At 45.6% G+C, this 23,258-nt stretch overlaps 2 protein-coding genes across 2 annotated transcripts in view; one reads left to right on the top strand and one right to left on the bottom strand.

The window, feature by feature from the left end:
* Nucleotides 1–23,258, bottom strand: part of LOC138670922 (protein D7-like) — a 104,526-nt gene that overhangs the window by 16,037 nt on the left and 65,231 nt on the right. The gene's annotated exons all lie outside the window — the stretch shown is intronic.
* The window catches only part of NCKAP1L (NCK associated protein 1 like), a 397,914-nt gene continuing 395,162 nt past the window's right edge, over nt 20,507–23,258 (top strand). Inside the window, exon 1 of the mRNA XM_069758709.1 lies at nt 20,507–20,754. Within this exon, the coding sequence (XP_069614810.1) occupies nt 20,653–20,754 (102 nt within the window). The 5' untranslated portion in view covers nt 20,507–20,652. The remainder of the gene's footprint in view (nt 20,755–23,258) is intronic.

Here is a 23,258-nt window from a genome sequence, read left to right as displayed (position 1 = left end):
CCAGAACTGTCGGGACTGTCACCATTGTTGCATCGGGGAGAGCTTTCTGGCTCGGACAGACCTTTACATTTGTCAGCAGGGGGCGGGTCAGGGAAAAAGGCAGGAGTTCAGCCAGGAAGACAGAGCGTGCAGCAGGGTGAGGTGCAGGTCTTTATAGCGGAGCATCTCATGAGCGTAGGCCCACCTAGCACAACCCCTGTAATTGTGTCCACTGCTCTCTGACATCAGACGGCTACTTTCCCGATGTTTTCCGTTCCGAGAGGTGACTCACACGTGAGACCAGTGACTGCAGTGGGCGTGTGGCCTAGCCTAGAACCGGTGACTGAGCCAGAGCATACCTACTCCTCACCCATATACACCGTGGAGCAGAGCCATGCTCCAGTGATACCACATATAGAACTGAGACCAGTACGAAGAAACCGCGAGTACGGGAACCCATCTAGTACAGGAAAGACTCTCTATCTGCATCGAGGAAACGGACCTCCATCTATCCAGGACAACTCGAAGACATCATGTGCCGCTGTTGTCGGTGCCATTGTGGAGACAGAGACGCTGCAATCGAGAAGCCAGCGGACTGATAAGTTTTACTCTTCTTTCCCCTTTTGAACATTCGCCTAGCACCTGTTTACCCTGTTCACCCCTTCCATATCTTTATATCCTTTGCCTCCCATACCCATTTTGTCCCTGCTTGGAGTTTGCAACTGTTAATAAATTTGTTAATTCTTGATCTGCCTCCTGTCCGTTACGACATCCCGATCTCTGCAAGTCTGCAGTGTGGGGATAGGCTTCACAGGATCGGAGAAGATGTAAGTCCACAGAGATGGCTTTGGATGAGAAAACTCATGGAGTCTGGACAAGATGAAGAAGAAAAGAAAGAGAATGACTCCAGAGATAACGTCATCTATAAGGTATCTGGATGTAAAAATTTTTTGTGAAAGGGGTTGTCCAAGTTTGTGATAAGTCTGCAGTCATTCTACGTGACTACAGACTTCTGAATTCTCACAGTGCACACTGAACACTGTCAGGATTCTCTGGTGCCAGTGATTTGCATACATATGGTAACGTGCTGACTAGACATGAATGGCCTCACTCAATGAAAATGAACTGAGCGAGGCCGGACAAGTCCAGTCGGAATGTGGCCAGAAGTATCCAAATCACATACTTGTGCAAGGGAGAATCCTAAAAGTGTTCAGTGCATGCACTTTAAGAATTCAGAAGCCTGCAGCCACCTATGGTGACTGCAGATTTTCATCTCAAACCTGGACGCACCCTTTAATTATAAAATGAAGCCCTGCAGCCAATCCTAACAGCGTGTAATATCCTCACTGTCAGAATTCAGCTCTGCTTGCATGTTCTAGAAGTCATCACATAATACTTCCATACTTGAGATGTTACGTGCAGAGAGCTTCTCTTCCTGCTTCTCTCAGTTTTTCACTGAACATTGAATTAGGGAGAGCAGCTAGTTGGCACATGACTAAGGCCGGCGTCACACTAGCGAGTTTTACGGACGTATGAGCGCAGAAAATACGTCCAGAAAATACGCATTGCACACGGCCCAATGATTCTCTATGGGGCAGCTCCTATCTGCCGTATATTACGGGCGTAGAAAATCGCAGCATGCTGCGTTTGTCAGCGTATTGCGCAAAAAATACGCCAATGAAAGTCTCTGGGGGCGAGAAAATTACGGATTACACACGGACCATGTGTGTGACTTACGACAAATACGCAGCGGTGTTCTATAGAAAAGCCGGTAATTCAGTGAGGTGTACAGTAAAATCACACTGACAGATATACGGTAGTTAGTGAGACACATATATACCGTATATACTTTTGCAGGCATGTACTATGGAGGACAGAGAATGAACTTCAATCCAATATTGTAGCCAGCATGCAGCCAGCGGGTAAGGAAAGGGTGAATCAAACACCCGAAAACCCCGCCCCTATGGCTGAAAATTGTTCCCTCCAAATTCCCAGAGTCCCTTTAATAGCCTAGAGAGGGACCATGGTTATTGCCCCCCCTGGCTAAAAACATCTGCCCCCAGCCACCCCAGAAAAGGCACATCTGGAAGATGCGCCTATTCTGGCACTTAGCCTCTCTCTTTCCACACCCGTGTAGAGGTGGCATATGGGGTAATGAAGGGTTAATGTCACCTTGCTATTGTAAGGTGACATTAAGCCAGGTTAATAATGGAGAGGCATCAATTATGACACCTATCCAATTATTAATCCAATAGTACGAAATGGGTAATAAAACACACACACATTATTAAAAAGTATTTTAATGAAATAAAGACACATGATGTTTTAATATTTTATTATACTCTTAATCCACCTGAAGACCCTTGTCACCTGAAACAAAGTTTAAAAAAAACAAATAACAATATTCCATACCTTCCGTCGTTCAGTCTTGTCCCACGCTGTAAATCCATCTGAAGGGGTTAAATCATTTTACACCCTGGAGCTCTGCTAATGCAGCTGTGCTCCTAGCTGTAAAATTTGGTGAATGAATGGAATGCAGGGGAATGTACTGTAGTTACCTCGAGTCGCGGTGATGCGCCCTCTGCTGGATGAATTCATATGAACTCGAGCCTGGGAACTTTTCAGAATATTTTCCCACGCTCGAGTTCATATGAGTCTTTATTTCATTAAAATACTTTTTAATAATGTGTGTGTTTTATTAACCAATTCGTACTATTGGATTAATAATGGATAGGTGTCATAATTGACGCCTCTCCATTATTAACCTGGCTTAATGTCACCTTACAATAACAAGGTGACATTAACCCTTCATTACCCCATATCCCACTGCTACAGGGGAGTGGGAAGAGAGAGGCTAAGTGCCAGAATAGGCGCATCTTACAGATGTGCCTTTTCTGCGGTGGCTGGGGGCAGATGTTTTTAGCCAGGGGGGGGAGGCCAATAACCATATCTGCCCTTAGTCACTGGCTTTCCCACTCTGGCAGAGAAAATTGCACAGGAGCCCACGCCAATTTTTTCCAGGATTTAACCCTTTAATTTAATAGCTAGAAAGCCCAAATTTGACACAAAGACACTTCTTACTTACATTACTAAAGAGGAATATGCAATAAAAGAAGGGATATGAGATGGTTTACTGTATGTAAAGGAGATAGGAAAAGCCAGCAATTGAATTACCGGCTTTTCTGCTATCTAGCGCGGAATTAAATATAAATATATATATATATGAATTATTTATTTATCAGGACCTAATTTATAATTCATATAAGTGTCACGGCGGGTCTGCATGGAAGCGGTACGACGAGGAGTTCGGCAGGCGGTTGGCCATGCAACCAGATTTGGGCTGGGGGGTAAAAGCGACGGATGTATGGTTACAACTCATGCTGTCCCAAAAACAGCCCCCCTTTTCAGCAGTGACCACTTATTACTCAGCAGCTGCAGGCCAGAATACAGTGGTCGTACGCGGACCTGGGGCCTGTGTACTTTTTAATGATGGATACTGCAGTTTCCAGGGGTCCTATAAATATAGACACGAATGCTCCTCCTGCGGAGGTGGACACCCTGCATCCAGGTGTACCTGCCAAGCAAACAGAGCGCCTGCGAGGCTTAACCCTGGTGAACGTAACCGCAATGGGCCCATAGCTAAACCTTTATCCCAATAGAGAAGCAGCGCAGCAGCTATATTTCGGTTTTAAATACGGCTTTTATATCCCCTTCAAACCCAGTCCCACACTGACTACGGCAAATAATTTAAAATCCTCACGCGAATTCCCCGAGTTTTTACATCAAAAAATCCAAAAAGAAGTAGAAGTGGGCAGGATGGCGGGCCCATTTAAATCATTGCCATTCAAGAATTTCAGGATCTCGCCATTAGGTATTGTTCCCAAAAAAAAGCCAGGAAAATATCGGCTAATACATCACCTTTCTTACCCAAAAGGCGCATCGGTTAACGATGCGATACCTGCGGAACAGACGTCCGTAACCTACTCTTCTTTTGACAGGGCCGTCGATCTCGTGCGCACAGCTGGGCCCGGTGCCCTGCTGGCGAAATCCGACATAGAGGCAGCCTTCCGCTTTTTGCCCGTTCAGCCCGAGTGTTTCCATTTATTAGGTTGTGAGGTGGACAAGCTATTTTACTTCGGCATGTGCCTACCAATGGGCTACTCCATTTCCTGTCACTATTTTGAGCTTTTCAGTACCTTCCTAGACTGGGTAGTACGATACGAAACTGGTAGCAATTCAACAATTCACTACCTTGATGATTTTTTGTTCGTTGGTCCCGGGGACTCCAGACTCTGCTCCTTCCTTCTCCAAAAGTTTAAGTTTTTAGCTTGTAAATTCAGAGTACCACTTTCACCGGATAAAACAGTCGGCCCTTGTAACATTCTACCTTTTCTCGGTATCGAAATAGACACCAATGCAATGGTTTTTCGACTACCAGCTGATAAACTGCAAAAAAACACTGCAAATGGTTAAAAACTTCCACAAAGCAAAAAGTCACCCTACAGCAGATGCAGTCCCTGCTAGGATTGCTCAACTTTGCCTTTCGCGTAATGCCAGTGGGCACAGCTTTTTCACGCCGACTATCACTAGCAACCAAGGGCATAGCCCAGCCAAGCCACAAAATTAGACTCAACTGCTCCCTGAAGGCAGACTTGCTGGTCTGAAGGACATTCCTAGAATCCTACAATGGGCATACATGCTTCATGGCACGGGAGATGCCAATCAAAGATTTAGGGCTAGTGGTCGGTGGAAATATTACAGATGGTTTCGCGGCAAACTACAAGGACCAGTGGTGCAAAGGCACATGGCCTGAACTATGGACCACAGCCGCATGGGGCCGTGACCCAGCACTGGTAGAAATTTTGGCAATAGTAACATCAGTCGAGCTATGGGGTGTTATGATTAGGTAATTCAGAACCACAATGGACCTTGAAGTTCAGAGCACACAAGTGACCCGACAAAACCCACAAAACATAGGACGAGCTCTGAGACGTGGAAACTCTGCTGACCGCAATCCCTAATCCTATCATACCACACTAGAGGTAGCCGTGGAGCGCTCCTGACCAGACCTAGGCGCCTCGGGCACAGCCTGAGAAACTAGCTAGCCCTGAAGATAGAAAAATAAGCCTACCTTGCCTCAGAGAAATTCCCCAAAGGAAAAGGCAGCCCCCCACATATAATGACTGTGAGTAAGATGAAAATACAAACACAGAGATGAAATAGATATAGCAAAGTGAGGCCCGACTTACTGAATAGACCGAGGATAGAAAAGATAGCTTTGCGGTCAACACAAAAACCTACAAAGAACCACGCAGAGGGGCAAAAAGACCCTCCGCACCGACTAACGGTACGGAGGTTGTTGTGAATTCTGTGGCTGAATTCACTCCTGTGGTCACAAGTGGTACTGCAGCTTCTGAGCTTCCTCCCTCAGGTGTTCTGGTGAGCTCGTTAACTGCTTCATTACTTAACTCCGCCTGATGCTGCTATCCTTGCTCCTTGTCAATGTTTCAGTGTTGGATCTGAGCTTCTCCTGATTGTTCCTGTGACCTGCTGCTCTGTATAGCTAAGTGCTTTTTGCTTTTTTGTTGCTTTTTTTCTGTCCAGCTTGTCTTTTGTTTTGCTGGAAGCTCTGAGACGCAAAGGGTGTACCGCCGTGCCGTTAGTTCGGCACGGTGGGTTTTTTTTGCCCCCTTTGCGTGGTTTTGCTTTAGGGTTTTTTGTAGACTGCAAAGTTCGCTTTACTGTCCTCGCTCTGTCCTAGAATATCGGGCCCCACTTTGCTGAATCTATTTCATCCCTACGTTTTGTCTTTTCATCTTACTCACAGTCATTATATGTGGGGGGCTGCCTTTTCCTTTGGGGAATTTCTCTGGGGCAAGTCAGGCCTATTTTTCTATCTTCAGGCTAGCTAGTTTCTTAGGCTGTGCCGAGTTGCCTAGGTAGTTGTTAGGCGCAATCCACAGCCGCTTTTAGTTGTGTTTAGGATAGGATCAGGTGTGCAGTCTACAGAGTTTCCACGTCTCAGAGCTCGTTCTTGTATTTTTGGGTATTTGTCAGATCACTGTGTGCTCTCTGATCGCTAAGCACACTGTGTTTCTGGATTGCCTTCATAACACCTGTCATTAGCAAACATAACAGTACAAGGAGCCCAAACTAATGATTCTCAATAGAGGGAAAGAAAAAGTTCTGACATCATTTTTTTTTTTTTCCTGCTCTGTGTTCACTTTTTTTTTTCCCCTAGACATTTGGGTGATTCTGGACACAGGTGTGGACATGGATATTCAGGGTCTGTGCTCTTCAATGGGTAATCTCGTTATAAATGTACAAAAAATTCAAGATACTATTGATCAGAAATCTATGTTAGAACCAAGAATTCCTATTCCTGATTTGTTTTTTGGAGATAGAACTAAGTTTCTAAGTTTCAAAAATAATTGTAAGCTATTTCTGGCCTTGAAACCTCATTCTTCTGGTAATCCTATTCAACAGGTTTTGATTATTATTTCTTTTTTGCGCGGCGACCCTCAAGACTGGGCATTTTCTCTTGCGCCAGGAGACCCTGCATTGAGTAGTGTCGATGCGTTTTTCCTGGCGCTCGGATTGCTGTACGATGAGCCTAATTCAGTGGATCAGGCTGAGAAAAATTTGCTGGCTTTGTGCCAGGGTCAGGATGATATAGAAGTATATTGTCAGAAATTTAGGAAATGGTCAGTACTCACTCAGTGGAATGAATCTGCGCTGGCAGCTTTGTTCAGAAAGGGTCTCTCTGAGGCTCTTAAGGATGTCATGGTGGGATTTCCTATGCCTGCTGGTTTGAATGAGTCTTTGTCTTTGGCCATTCAGATCGGTCGACGCTTGCGCGAGCGTAAATCTGTGCACCATTTGGCGGTACTGCCTGAGGTTAAACCTGAGCCTATGCAGTGCGATAGGACTATGACTAGAGTTGAACGGCAGGAATACAGACGTCTGAATGGTCTGTGTTTCTACTGTGGTGATTCCACTCATGCTATTTCTGATTGTCCTAAGCGCACTAAGCGGTCCGCTAGGTCTGCCGTCATTGGTACTGTACAGTACAAATTCCTTCTGTCCATTACCTTGATATGCTCTTTGTCGTCGTTTTCTGTCATGGCGTTTGTGGATTCGGGCGCTGCCCTGAATCTGATGGATTTGGATTATGCTAAACGTTGTGGGTTTTTCTTGGAGCCTTTGCGGTGTCCTATTCCATTGAGAGGAATTGATGCTACACCTTTGGCCAAGAATAAACCTCAATACTGGGCCCAGCTGACCATGTGCATGGCTCCTGCACATCAGGAAGTTATTCGCTTTCTGGTGTTGCATAATCTGCATGATGTGGTCGTGTTGGGGTTGCCATGGCTACAAACCCATAATCCAGTATTGGATTGGAATTCCATGTCGGTATCCAGCTGGGGTTGTCAGGGGGTACATGGTGATGTTCCATTTTTGTCGATTTCGTCATCCACCCCTTCTGAGGTCCCAGAGTTCTTGTCTGATTATCAGGATGTATTTGAAGAGCCCAAGTCCGATGCTTTACCTCCGCATAGGGATTGTGATTGTGCTATCAATTTGATTCCTGGTAGTAAATTCCCTAAAGGTCGATTATTTAATTTATCCGTGCCCGAACACGCCGCTATGCGCAGTTTTGTGAAGGAATCCCTGGAGAAGGGACATATTCGCCCATCGTCATCACCACTGGGAGCAGGGTTCTTCTTTGTAGCCAAGAAGGATGTTTCGCTGAGACCGTGTATTGATTACCGCCTTCTTAATAAGATCACTGTTAAATTTCAGTATCCCTTGCCATCGTTATCTGACTTGTTTGCTCGGATTAAGGGGGCTAGTTGGTTCACTAAGATAGATCTTCGTGGTGCGTATAATCTGGTGAGAATCAGGCAAGGAGATGAATGGAAAACTGCATTCAATACGCCCGAGGGTCATTTTGAGTATCTAGTGATGCCGTTCGGACTTGCCAATGCTCCATCTGTGTTTCAGTCTTTTATGCATGACATCTTCCGTGAGTATCTGGATAAATTCCTGATTGTTTACTTGGATGACATTTTGATCTTCTCAGAGGATTGGGAGTCTCATGTGAAGCAGGTCAGAATGGTTTTTCAGGTCCTGCGTGCTAACTCTTTGTTTGTGAAGGGATCAAAGTGTCTCTTCGGTGTGCAGAAAGTTTCATTTTTGGGGTTCATCTTTACCCCTTCTACTATCGAGATGGATCCAGTTAAGGTCCAAGCCATCCAGGATTGGATTCAGTCGACATCTCTGAAAAGTCTGCAAAAGTTCCTGGGCTTTGCTAATTTTTATCGTCGCTTCATCTGTAATTTTTCTAGCATTGCCAAACCATTGACCGATTTGACCAAGAAGGGTGCTGATTTGGTTAATTGGTCTTCTGCTGCTGTGGAAGCTTTTCAGGAGTTGAAGCGTCGTTTTTGTTCTGCCCCTGTGTTGTGTCAGCCAGATGTTTCTCTTCCGTTCCAGGTCGAGGTTGATGCTTCTGAGATTGGAGCAGGGGCGGTTTTGTCACAGAGAGGTTCTGATTGCTCAGTGATGAAACCATGTGCTTTCTTTTCCAGGAAGTTTTCGCCCGCTGAGCGTAATTATGATGTGGGCAATCGAGAGTTGCTGGCCATGAAGTGGGCATTCGAGGAGTGGCGTCATTGGCTTGAAGGAGCTAAGCATCGCGTGGTGGTATTGACTGATCATAAGAACTTGACTTATCTCGAGTCTGCCAAGCGCTTGAATCCTAGACAGGCCCGTTGGTCGTTATTTTTTGCCCGCTTCGACTTTGTGATTTCGTACCTTCCGGGCTCTAAAAATGTGAAGGCGGATGCTCTGTCTAGGAGTTTTGTGCCCGACTCTCCGGGTTTATCTGAGCCAGCGGGTATCCTCAAGGAAGGAGTCATTGTGTCTGCCATCTCCCCTGATTTGCGGCGGGTGCTGCAAAAATTTCAGGCGAATAAACCTGATCGTTGTCCAGCAGAGAAACTGTTCGTCCCTGATAGGTGGACTAATAAACTTATCTCTGAACTTCATTGTTCGGTGTTGGCTGGTCATCCTGGAATCTTTGGTACCAGAGAGTTAGTGGCTAGATCCTTCTGGTGGCCATCTCTGTCACGGGATGTACGTACTTTTGTGCAGTCCTGTGGGATTTGTGCTAGGGCTAAGCCCTGCTGTTCTCGTGCCAGTGGGTTGCTTTTGCCCTTGCCGGTCCCAAAGAGGCCTTGGACACATATTTCGATGGATTTCATTTCTGACCTTCCCGTTTCTCAAAAGATGTCAGTCATTTGGGTGGTCTGTGATCGCTTTTCAAAAATGGTCCATCTGGTGCCCTTGGCTAAATTGCCTTCCTCCTCTGATTTGGTACCTTTGTTCTTTCAGCATGTGGTTCGGTTGCATGGCATTCCTGAGAATATTGTTTCTGACAGAGGTTCCCAGTTTGTTTCAAGGTTTTGGCGAGCCTTTTGTGGTAGGATGGGCATTGACCTATCCTTTTCCTCGGCTTTCCATCCTCAGACTAATGGCCAGACCGAACGAACCAATCAGACCTTGGAAACATATCTGAGATGCTTTGTTTCTGCAGACCAGGATGATTGGGTGTCCTTTTTGCCGTTGGCTGAGTTCGCCCTTAATAATCGGGCCAGCTCGGCTACCTTGGTTTCTCCATTTTTTTGCAATTCTGGGTTCCATCCTCGTTTCTCTTCAGGACAGGTTGAGTCTTCGGACTGTCCTGGTGTGGATTCTGTGGTGGATAGGTTGCAGCAGATCTGGACTCAGGTAGTGGACAATTTGATCTTGTCCCAGGAGAAAGCTCAACTTTTCGCTAATCGCAGACGCCGTGTGGGTCCCCGACTTCGTGTTGGGGATCTGGTTTGGTTATCTTCTCGTCATATTCCTATGAAGGTTTCCTCTCCTAAATTTAAACCTCGTTTTATTGGTCCGTATAGGATTTCTGAGGTTCTCAATCCTGTGTCTTTTCGTTTGACCCTCCCAGACTCCTTTTCCATACATAATGTATTCCATAGGTCGTTGTTGCGGAGATACGTGGCACCTATGGTTCCATCTGTTGAGCCTCCTGCCCCGGTTTTGGTGGAGGGGGAATTGGAGTATATTGTGGAGAAGATTTTGGATTCTCGTGTTTCTAGACGGAAACTCCAGTATCTGGTTAAATGGAAGGGTTATGCTCAGGAAGATAATTCCTGGGTTTTTGCCTCTGATGTTCATGCTTCCGATCTTGTTCGTGCCTTTCATGCGGCTCATCCTGGTCGGCCTGGGGGCTCTGGTGAGGGTTCGGTGACCCCTCCTCAAGGGGGGGGTACTGTTGTGAATTCTGTGGCTGAATTCACTCCTGTGGTCACAAGTGGTACTGCAGCTTCTGAGCTTCCTCCCTCAGGTGTTCTGGTGAGCTCGTTAACTGCTTCATTACTTAACTCCGCCTGATGCTGCTATCCTTGCTCCTTGTCAATGTTTCAGTGTTGGATCTGAGCTTCTCCTGATTGTTCCTGTGACCTGCTGCTCTGTATAGCTAAGTGCTTTTTGCTTTTTTGTTGCTTTTTTTCTGTCCAGCTTGTCTTTTGTTTTGCTGGAAGCTCTGAGACGCAAAGGGTGTACCGCCGTGCCGTTAGTTCGGCACGGTGGGTTTTTTTTGCCCCCTTTGCGTGGTTTTGCTTTAGGGTTTTTTGTAGACTGCAAAGTTCGCTTTACTGTCCTCGCTCTGTCCTAGAATATCGGGCCCCACTTTGCTGAATCTATTTCATCCCTACGTTTTGTCTTTTCATCTTACTCACAGTCATTATATGTGGGGGGCTGCCTTTTCCTTTGGGGAATTTCTCTGGGGCAAGTCAGGCCTATTTTTCTATCTTCAGGCTAGCTAGTTTCTTAGGCTGTGCCGAGTTGCCTAGGTAGTTGTTAGGCGCAATCCACAGCCGCTTTTAGTTGTGTTTAGGATAGGATCAGGTGTGCAGTCTACAGAGTTTCCACGTCTCAGAGCTTGTTCTTGTATTTTTGGGTATTTGTCAGATCACTGTGTGCGCTCTGATCGCTAAGCACACTGTGTTTCTGGATTGCCTTCATAACACCTGTCATTAGCAAACATAACAGGAGGTGCTCCCTCTGCGTCTCAGAGCTTCCAGCAAGCAAGAAAAACCAATTAAGCAAGCTGGACAGAAAAAATAGCAAAACAAAAATAACACAAGCAAAACTTAGCTTATGCAGAGCAGACGGCCACAGGAACGATCCAGGAGGAAGCAAGACCAATACTAGAACATTGACTGGAGGCCAGGAGCAAAGCACTAGGTGGAGTTAAATAGAGCAGCACCTAACGACTTCACCACATCACCTGAGGAAGGAAACTCAGAAGCCGCAGTACCACTTGTGACCACAGGAGGGAGCTCTGCCACAGAATTCACAACAGTACCCCCCCCTTGAGGAGGGGTCACCGAACCCTCACCAGAGCCCCCAGGCCGACCAGGATGAGCCATATGAAAGGCACGAACAAGATCGGCAGCATGAACATCAGAGGCAAAGACCCAGGAATTATCCTCCTGACCATAACCCTTCCACTTAACCAGATACTGGAGTTTCCGTCTCGAAATACGAGAATCCAAAATCTTCTCTACAATATACTCCAACTCCCCCTCCACCAAAACCGGGGCAGGAGGATCAACAGATGGAACCATAGGTGCCACGTATCTCCGCAACAATGACCTATGGAATACGTTATGGATGGAAAAAGAATCTGGAAGGGTCAAACGAAAAGACACAGGATTAAGAACCTCAGAAATCCTATAAGGGCCAATGTTGTGAATTCTGTGGCTGAATTCACTCCTGTGGTCACAAGTGGTTCTGCAGCTTCTGAGCTTCCTCCCTCAGGTGTTCTGGTGAGCTCGTTAACTGCTTCATTACTTAACTCCGCCTGATGCTGCTATCCTTGCTCCTTGTCAATGTTTCAGTGTTGGATCTGAGCTTCTCCTGATTGTTCCTGTGACCTGCTGCTCTGTATAGCTAAGTGCTTTTTGCTTTTTTGTTGCTTATTGTTATGTTTGCTAATGACAGGTGTTATGAAGGCAATCCAGAAACACAGTGTGCTTAGCGATCAGAGCGCACACAGTGATCTGACAAATACCCAAAAATACAAGAACGAGCTCTGAGACGTGGAAACTCTGTAGACTGCACACCTGATCCTATCCTAAACACAACTAAAAGCGGCTGTGGATTGCGCCTAACAACTACCTAGGCAACTCGGCACAGCCTAAGAAACTAGCTAGCCTGAAGATAGAAAAATAGGCCTGACTTGCCCCAGAGAAATTCCCCAAAGGAAAAGGCAGCCCCCCACATATAATGACTGTGAGTAAGATGAAAAGACAAAACGTAGGGATGAAATAGATTCAGCAAAGTGGGGCCCGATATTCTAGGACAGAGCGAGGACAGTAAAGCGAACTTTGCAGTCTACAAAAAACCCTAAAGCAAAACCACGCAAAGGGGGCAAAAAAAAAACCACCGTGCCGAACTAACGGCACGGCGGTACACCCTTTGCGTCTCAGAGCTTCCAGCAAAACAAAAGACAAGCTGGACAGAAAAAAAGCAACAAAAAAGCAAAAAGCACTTAGCTATACAGAGCAGCAGGTCACAGGAACAATCAGGAGAAGCTCAGATCCAACACTGAAACATTGACAAGGAGCAAGGATAGCAGCATCAGGCGGAGTTAAGTAATGAAGCAGTTAACGAGCTCACCAGAACACCTGAGGGAGGAAGCTCAGAAGCTGCAGTACCACTTGTGACCACAGGAGTGAATTCAGCCACAGAATTCACAACAGGCCAATGAAACGAGGCTTAAACTTAGGAGAGGAAACCTTCATAGGAATATGACGAGATGACAACCAAACCAAATTCCCAACACAAAGTCGGGGACCCACACAGCGTCTGCGATTAGCGAAACATTGAGCCTTCTCCTGGGACAAGGTCAAATTGTCCACTACATGAGTCCAAATCTGCTGCAACCTGTCCACCACAGTATCCACACCAGGACAGTCCGAAGACTCAACCTGCCCTGAAGAGAAACGAGGATGAAACCCAGAGTTGCAGAAAAATGGCGAAACCAAGGTAGCCGAGCTGGCGCGATTATTAAGGGCGAACTCCGCCAAAGGCAAGAAGGACACCCAATCATCCTGATCAGCAGAAACAAAGCATCTCAGATATGTTTCCAAGGTCTGATTGGTTCGTTCGGTCTGGCCATTTGTCTAAGGATGGAAAGCCGAGGAAAAAGACAAATCAATGCCCATCCTAGCACAAAAGGCTCGCCAAAACCTCGAAACAAACTGGGAACCTCTGTCAGAAACGATGTTCTCTGGAATGCCATGTAAATGAACCACATGCTGGAAGAACAATGGCACCAAATCAGAGGAGGAAGGTAATTTAGACAAGGGTACCAAATGGACCATCTTAGAGAAGCGATCACAAACCACCCAAATGACCGACATTTTTTGAGAAACGGGGAGATCCGAAATAAAATCCATAGAGATATGTGTCCAAGGCCTCTTCAGGACCGGCAAGGGCAAAAGGAACCCACTGGCACGAGAACAGCAGGGCTTAGCCCGAGCACAAATCCCACAGGACTGCACAAAAGAACGCACATCCCGCGACAGAGATGGCCACCAAAAGGATCTAGCCACTAACTCTCTGGTACCAAAGATTCCAGGATGACCAGCCAACACCGAACAATGAACCTCAGAGATAACTTTATTCGTCCACCTATCAGGGACAAACAGTTTCTCCGCTGGGCAACGATCAGGTTTATTAGCCTGAAATTTTTGCAGCATCCGCCGCAAATCAGGGGAGATGGCAGACAAAATTACTCCCTCTTTGAGAATACCCGCCGGCTCAGACAAACCCGGAGAGTCAGGCACAAAACTCCTAGACAGAGCATCCGCCTTCACATTTTTAGAGCCCGGAAGGTACGAAACCACAAAGTCAAAACGGGAGAAAAACAGCGACCAACGAGCCTGTCTAGGATTCAACCGTTTGGCAGACTCGAGATAAGTTAAATTCTTGTGATCAGTCAAGACCACCACGCGATGCTTAGCTCCTTCAAGCCAATGACGCCACTCCTCGAATGCCCACTTCATGGCCAGCAACTCTCGATTGCCAACATCATAATTTCGTTCAGCAGGCGAAAACTTCCTGGAAAAGAAGGCGCATGTTTTCATCACCGAGCAATCAGTACTTCTCTGCGACAAAACAGCCCCCGCTCCAATTTCAGAAGCATCAACCTCAACCTGGAACGGAAGCGAAACATCTGGTTGACACAACACAGGGGCAGAAGAAAAACGACGCTTTAACTCTTGAAAAGCTTCCACAGCAGCAGAAGACCAATTGACCACATCAGCACCTTTCTTGGTCAAATCGGTCAATGGTTTAGCAATACTAGAAAAATTACAGATGAAACGACGATAAAAATTAGCAAAGCCCAGGAACTTTTGCAGACTCTTCAAAGATGTCGGCTGAGTCCAATCATAGATGGCCTGGACCTTAACAGGATCCATCTCGATAGTAGAAGGGGAAAAAATGAACCCCAAAAATGAAACCTTCTGATAACCAAAGAGACACTTTGATCCCTTCACAAACAAAGAATTAGCACGCAGGACCTGGAACACCGTTCTGACCTGCTTCATATGAGACTCCCAATCATCCAAGAAGACCAAAATATCATCCAAGTATGCAATCAGGAATTTATCCAGGTACTCTCGGAAGATGTCATGCATAAAGGACTGAAACACCGATGGAGCATTGGCAAGTCCGAATGGCATAACTAGGTACTCAAAATGGCCCTCGGGCGTATTAAATGCAGTCTTCCATTCATCGCCCCGCTTAATACGCACAAGATTATACGCACCACGAAGATCTATCTTGGTGAACCAACTAGCCCCCTTGATCCGAGCAAACAAATCAGATAACAGCGGCAAGGGGTACTGAAATTTGACCGTGATTTTATTCAGGAGGCGGTAATCTATACAAGGTCTCAGCGAACCATCCTTCTTGGCCACAAAAAAGAACCCCGCTCCCAATGGCGATGATGACGGGCGAATATGACCCTTCTCCAAGGACTCCTTCACGTAACTCCGCATAGCGGCGTGCTCAGGCACAGATAAATTAAACAGTCGACCTTTAGGAAACTTACTACCAGGAATCAAATCGATAGCACAATCACAATCCCTATGCGGAGGTAGGGCATTGGACTTGGGCTTATCAAATACATCCCGGTAATCAAACAAGAACTCTGGGACCTCAGAAGGGGTGGATGACGAAATAGACAGAAATGGGACATCACCATGTACCCCCTGACAACCCCAGCTGGACACAGACATTGATTTCCAATCTAATACTGGGTTATGGACTTGTAGCCATGGCAACCCCAACACGACCACATCATGCAGATTATGCAACACCAGAAAGCGAATATCCTCCTGATGTGCAGGAGCCATGCACATGGTCAGCTGGGTCCAGTACTGAGGCTTATTCTTGGCCAAAGGCGTAGCATCAATTCCTCTCAATGGAATAGGACACTGCAAGGGCTCCAAGAAAAACCCACAACGCTTAGCATACTCCAAGTCCATCAAATTCAGGGCAGCGCCTGAATCCACAAATGCCATGACAGAATAAGATGACAAAGAGCAGATCAAAGTAACGGACAAAAGAAATTTTGACTGTACCGTACCAATGGTGGCAGACCTAGCGAACCGCTTAGTGCGCTTAGGACAATCGGAGATAGCATGAGTGGAATCACCACAGTAGAAACACAGCCCATTACGACGTCTGTGTTCCTGCCGTTCAACTCTGGTCAAAGTCCTATCGCACTGCATAGGCTCAGGTTTATGCTCGGATAATACCGCCAAATGGTGCACAGATTTACGCTCACGCAAGCGTCGACTGATCTGAATGGCCAAAGACATAGACTCACTCAGACCAGTAGGCATAGGAAATCCCACCATGAAATCCTTAAGGGCTTCAGAGAGACCCTTTCTGAAAATAGCTGCCAGCGCGCCTTCATTCCATTGAGTGAGCACGGACCATCTTCTAAACTTCTGACAATAAATCTCTATCTCATCCTGACCCTGACACAGAGCCAGCAAATTTTTCTCTGCCTGATCCACCGAATTAGGTTCATCGTACAGCAATCCGAGCGCCAGGAAAAACGCATCAATATTACACAATGCAGGATCTCCTGGCGCAAGGGAAAATGCCCAGTCTTGAGGGTCGCCACGTAACAAAGAAATAATAATCCTAACTTGTTGAACTGGGTCACCAGAGGAGTGAGGTTTCAAAGCCAGAAACAGTTTGCAATTATTTTTGAAATTGAGAAACTTAGTTCTATCTCCAGAAAACAAATCAGGAATAGGAATTTTAGGTTCTGACATAGAATTCTGACCCACTAAATGTCTAATGTTCTGTACACTTATAGTGAGATTATCCATCAAAGAGGACAGACCCTGAATATCCATGTCCACACCTGTGTCCTGAATCACCCAAATGTCTAGGGGAAAAAAAAGGCAAAACACAGTGCAAAGAAAAAAAAATGGTCTCAGAACTTCTTTTTTCCCTCTATTGAGAAGCATTAGTACTTTGGGCCTCCAGTACTGTTATGATTAGGTAATTCAGAACCACAATGGACCTTGAAGTTCAGAGCACACAAGTGACCCGACAAAACCCACAAAACATAGGACGAGCTCTGAGACGTGGAAACTCTGCTGACCGCAATCCCTAATCCTATCATACCACACTAGAGGTAGCCGTGGAGCGCTCCTGACCAGACCTAGGCGCCTCGGGCACAGCCTGAGAAACTAGCTAGCCCTGAAGATAGAAAAATAAGCCTACCTTGCCTCAGAGAAATTCCCCAAAGGAAAAGGCAGCCCCCCACATATAATGACTGTGAGTAAGATGAAAATACAAACACAGAGATGAAATAGATATAGCAAAGTGAGGCCCGACTTACTGAATAGACCGAGGATAGAAAAGATAGCTTTGTGGTCAACACAAAAACCTACAAAGAACCACGCAGAGGGGCAAAAAGACCCCCCGCACCGACTAACGGTATGGAGGTGCTCCCTCTGCGTCTCAGAGCTTCCAGCAAGCAAGAAAAACCAATTAAGCAAGCTGGACAGAAAAAATAGCAAAACAAAAATAACACAAGCAAAACTTAGCTTATGCAGAGCAGACGGCCACAGGAACGATCCAGGAGGAAGCAAGACCAATACTAGAACATTGACTGGAGGCCAGGAGCAAAGCACTAGGTGGAGTTAAATAGAGCAGCACCTAACAACTTCACCACATCACCTGAGGAAGGAAACTCAGAAGCCGCATTACCACTTATGACCACAGGAGGGAGCTCTGCCACAGAATTCACAACAGTGGGGTGCCCAATTGGAAAATACGAACATCAGATTTTTAATCAAGCAGCCGAGAACAGCAAAAACCTTAAACAGCATGTCCTCTTCTTCACAGCCAGTACTCACGCTGTTGCGCCGCCTAGCACTATTATGCCTCAAACACAACATCTGGTGCCGTGCCAGATTTACATCGATTGTAGATAATAAAATTGTTAACTCTTTGTTATCTTCCGATTGGCAGGCCTTCAAAGTCTTTCTTCCCAATGCGCAACCATTGGGCCTACGGTGTCCTCCTTCCCTCTTGGACATGGTGGCCAATCACTGATGCCCTTAATCCGTGCTTCAGTGACATCGGCTACTTGGCAGGTTTACGGTAAGGCATGTGAGGAGTGGTGCTCGCTAACTCAAGGAAGGCCAGTCGATAGGTGCGACCGGGTGAGATGCGACGTGTTAGTAGAACTCTTAGAATGGCTCAAGCATAGAGGTGCGTCAGACGGCCCTATATGCCCTGTAAAAATAGTCAAACACTATACGGTAGTAAGACATGCGGGTACATTTTTTTTCACACACCGACGGGTCCCCTCTTACTAAATATCAGTTTCACGCAATTTTTAAACAGTGCTTAGAGGCAGTCGGCGTTGTCCAGAAAGAATATGGGACACATTCCTTCCGAATAGGGGCGGCTACCGAAGCAGCTAGAGTGGGGGTATCGGAAGCCGAGGTGCAGAGAATGGGCCGCTGGAAATCCGCATGCTTTGCCAGATACATAAGACCAGACCTGCTTTAACACATCTTGCCTCTTACAGGCAGCCGTAAGCCCACAGTTTGGGTAGTGGGACATTCTTTTGTCTACTGGGCGTGCGAAACTGCGGCAGGGCGTAACAAATTTTGGCTTCCCGAAGCTGGAAGTCAACTGGAGAGGCATCAGAGGGCTTCGGTGGTGTCAAATCTTCCCGGAGATGGTCGATATCGCCAAGAGGACCAAGGGGCCAGTGGTTCTAGTGCTACATGCCGGAGGCATTGATTTGGGCAAGCGGAAAGGGGCCAAGCTATACACAAAATGTCAACGGACATTGAGCGGTTTGTTTGTTTACAGTATTACCGGATATGGTGGTGGTGTGGTCTGAGATTTGGCACGGAGCCAAGGACGTGAAAGCCATCAATAAATCAAGAAAAAAGATTAACACGAAGATGTTGAAATTTGTGAGAGAAAATTACAGCATTGTGGTTCACCACTAAGAGCTAGAAGGGAACAATTCAGCTTTACTAAGACCGGACGGCATCCACCTCATGGACATCGGGCTCGACATATTCTTGGCCGGCTTGCTGGATGGTGTTGAACAGGCTCTAGTGATGTTGTGTGGGAGTCGGAGTCCTGTGTAGGTCATACACATGATCCCCCGTGGTGGTAGGTAGAGGGGGCAAAGGTTCGTAACCCCTCATCGGCTTGCTGGCCCAGCGGTCGTCGGCGGGGCCTTCAGCAATGAGTCCGTTGCGAAGTGTAATTGCCCTTCTCTACTTTTCAAATAATAAACTGTGACCGACCTGTTCAACCCATCCAGGCTTGTCGGTATCTTTTATTATAGAATGGTGGGATGGGGGAAGGCACTGTTTACGACACACGGGTCTCTGCAGTCTGGTAGGCACGGTACTGTATGAGGTGCGTGCCTCTGACTGCAGAGCCCTTAAGGGATAGCTAGATGGCAAAAACTGTGCAGTGCCCAATTCCCCCCTCCCACTACTCCCCCAGGTGATGTCATAATTGGGAAGCCCAGTGGACCAACCGAGGAAAAGAGGGGAGTCTGGCCACACCCTCAGAGGTTAAATTCTAGTGCCGGGACCAGTGCCTCCCTCTTTCTCCCCGGCTGACCCTTGGAAGCTGTTGTCCCACCCTCTCTCCCTTATAAACTTATGAACGTGCTGTGCTATTATTGTTAAAATGTTTTAAATTATTTAAAAAAAAAAAAAAAAAAAATTTGACGTTCTTTTTTATATACGTCACTGCAGTAGGTAGAGTGGGGCAAAGGTTTGTAACCTCTCATCAGTTTGCTGGCCCAGCGGTCATCGGCGGGGCCTTCAGCAATGAGTCCATCGCAAAGTGTAATTGCCCTTCTCTACTTTTCAAATAATAAACTGTGACCGACCTGTTCAACCCATCCAGGCTTGTCGGTATCTTATATTATGGAATGGTGGGACGGGGGAAGGCACTGTTTACGACACGGGTCTCTGCAGTCTTAGAGATTCTGTTCCAATTGCCAGATCAATCCGTGGTAATTTGATGAGCATTTTACATCAGTATTTGTAAGCTAAAGTTAGGAGTGGAGCAATCACAGAAAAGGTATAACAGTACCACGTGCACCACTTTCAAATTCATTTTTGACCCACTCCCGACACTGGCTTACAAATACTGTTATAAAATACTGACTAAAATACTTCCATGTGAAAATAGCTTGTCGGTAATGATAATGAGACTACTGAAAAATAATTTGTAAAGAACAGGAAGTATGAGTATAATATTAGACCTATTGGCAAGTATGAAAACTGCGAGATTTATTTTAAATAATGATATGGAAAAAAACAACTTAATCAAATATTTTTAAAACATCCACTCAATAAAATAACTTAACCAATAGGTCATCCTCTGATGACACATTCCCCGTAAGAACTTTATTGAAAATATTAGTACATTCAGAATCTATGTTAAGATAGAACTGACATGCCATACAAAACAGAATTTGTGGACAAGTGTGAAACGTTTCAAATCATGAAAACCACTTTAGGAAAGCACACAAAGTAATGTACTTATGGTTAAACATGGAGTCCACCTTCTCAATTATATTGACTGTAATTGGTTCATTTGATAAAAGAGAGAAAAAAGGAATTATTTCACAAAAACATTTTTTTGACAAGCTGTTTTTGAGTCGCAAATCCCTACATTTAGGATAACAAATGCAAAATATTTTGCTCAGATCAAAATCAGGAAGCTTTAAAAAGTTTTACAGAACATGCAGTGCTCTAAACTAGACACAAAGAGGAAGTGGGGTTGGCGTAGAAGCACTGCATCTATATTTTGTGTGCTCAAGCTTAAGTATCTGTGGGCGTCTCTTCTGTTATGTGCTCATGTCTATATCACAAGTCCAGGACTTAAAGGAAGGAGAAGTTGCCTCACAAATGTGCACTTGCCATTAGCACACAGTCAAGTGTTGTCTGTAGTGGTCACTGAAGTCGTTGTTGGACCTTGGATCCAGCAGGAACTCCTATCATCTGACAGTATAAGATGGCTTTGGGTTCAACTTACCAACACAAACTGGCTGAAAAGCTTATGATACTGAATGACAGGGGCAAAGGAGTACTGATCCGCATATACAACATCAAAAAGGTAAGAATTTAATATTGATTGCATAAAGTATATTTCACAAATCTCTATGATGACCCTGTGAGACAAATTTCAGATGATACATAGAGGCTTACTGAATGTACCGTACATGGGGCCTAGACGGTCATCAAGAAAGGGAAGATGTGTTTTAAAGCAGTGAGACAGAACATTAGCCATTGTAGATGTTACCAGTTTTTTTATAATTATTCACTAAATTGTGGCTCTCTGCTACTTATTAGAGTTCACTTTAATTAAGTTCACACAATGTAATTGTGTATCAAGTAGAATGAATCCTTATAAATGTAATTCTACAAAGAACTATTCAATCAAAATGATAAATATATGTATTACGGACGCCATGTAAAAGTGATGTGGGGTTGTTTCTATTAACATATAAGCTGCATTACACTAAATGCTCCAAAGTGTAACAGTGAGTGAACTGTGATAAAATATAGAACGGACTACGCCCTTTACTGCTGAGGCTGAAGACAGAGGAAGAAGTGAAGGAAAATATGTCCAGCTAACAGAACCTTCATAATTAACTGTAAGTTCACATTTTGACGAGCTAATCGAGCTAATAATTGGGCAATCACCCAAATATCGAACAAGACGATTGTTTTTCTGGTGAGATTATTTTTATGTATGCCTGAAAATCATCGTTCTTAGCAGCACGTTGCTGTATTAGAGATTGTTCTGTCCCATCACTGCTTTATTAGCCTGTCTAACTGGGCCATTAGTTATATGATTGAGATGTTCTACTTCAACAGGTCCTTGCATTGGGACACGCCCTGTCCATTTCCCCCCCTTTATGAGTGGAGAACTACTAGAAAGCAAGTAGGGCGAGACGTGCCCACCAAATGACACAGATGCTGTAGTTGAACAAATAATTTTTGTTTAACTTGTTGCAAAATTTCTGAGCAGACTTTTAGCCAGTCAGTGACGTACATCTCGGCCAAAGACTCAATGTAACCAGGTCGCATTGCTGGCTGTTTTCTGTGCCACTGAATCTTTGAAAGGATACCCTCTGTATTAGGGCAGTGACAGTTTGACATTTCCCAAAAAGAGAAAAAGAAGGTAGTGTGTATAAGGAAGGATCACCAAAATCAGTATAGCAAAAAGGTATATTTAAATTTATTGAAACATATTAACAAAAAGCAAGCAACCAAACAGTTAAAAACAATTAAAAAACCATAAGGTTAACAACCATAGGGGGCCTTGTAGGTGCCCCCCAATGAAAGCCCCTACCTCCACTAAATGTACCGGAAGTATATTATGGTAAACTACACTGAACAGCTGAAGTCATTAAATCCTGGACAGGATGATCTTATATATAAATCTTAAAAAGACTCAACAGGATGCAATATGCCCAAATGGGCAAATACAATAAATGCACAGAATATATAGTATCGGAGACAAATAAAGTTTAACGGGAACCTGTCACCCCGAAAATCGCGGGTGAGGTAAGCCCACCGACATCAGGGGCTTATCTACAGCATTCTGTAATGCTCCGGCGCAGGCGTACTTTGCTCTGCCCTGTTGAGGGCAGACAAAGAACTGCAGTGCGCAGGCGCCGAGCCTCTGACCTTTCCGGCGCCTGCGCACTGCAGTACTATCCTCTGCCCTCAAGAGGGCAGAGCAAAGTACGCCTGCGCCGGAGCCGTGGCTGAAGATCAGAAGAGGACGTCTTGTAATGAAGATAGGAGGCGCCGCAGCGGACCGGAGACGCCCATCCGACCTGACCAGCAGCGGGACCGCCCCTGGGTGAGTATAATATAATGTCTTTTTCTCCTCTTTCAGGTAACATCGGGGGCTTATCTACAGCATTACAGAATGCTGCAGATAAGCCCCTGATGCCGGTGGGCTTACCTCACCCGCGATTTTCGGGGTGACAGGTTCCCTTTAAACAGGATAAAAAAACTGCAGGCTGACAAATAACAAAGAATGTGATAGTGCACAAAACCCAAAACTCTCCCTAAAAATAGTTCAATGGTGAAGAACAAATTAGCCCAAAATCAAAAAAGAGAAAGGGAGGAATGGGGCTGCAGAGAAGCTGTTAGATCCTGAAATCAGAAAGTCACCCGGTCATGGTAGTGGAAAAGGAGGAGACACCCCACGTGTATCGCCACACTGCGTGGCTTCTTCAGGGGAAAGTTTGTCATTTCCCCCTGAGCTGTGCCCTACTTATTTCTCCTTCTTCAATATGCTTATTCAGCTAAAATGCCCAAATACTCTGTCACAGGCAACAGCTTTATGTCACTTGGCCTCAGGATGTTGTTTACGGTGGCGCCTGGGTGCAAACAAAATTGAAGATATAGGGAAAAGTGAGTATGTGGCGGACCCTGGAGAATTGAATTTCCAGATTTTTTTAGGATTCCAAGAGATCCCCCTATTTCTGGATGTCTGATGGAGGTGCTTCGAGACCTGGCAATTACAGCATCTCACACAGTCACAAAGTAAAATCGTTCTTTGTCCCCCACCAGTCCTCTCACAACCCACACCAGGAGTAG

The sequence above is a fragment of the Ranitomeya imitator genome, chromosome 3 (assembly GCF_032444005.1).
Source record: "Ranitomeya imitator isolate aRanImi1 chromosome 3, aRanImi1.pri, whole genome shotgun sequence".
Classification (NCBI taxonomy): domain Eukaryota; kingdom Metazoa; phylum Chordata; class Amphibia; order Anura; family Dendrobatidae; genus Ranitomeya; species Ranitomeya imitator.
This window is presented reverse-complemented; position numbering and strand designations above follow the sequence as displayed.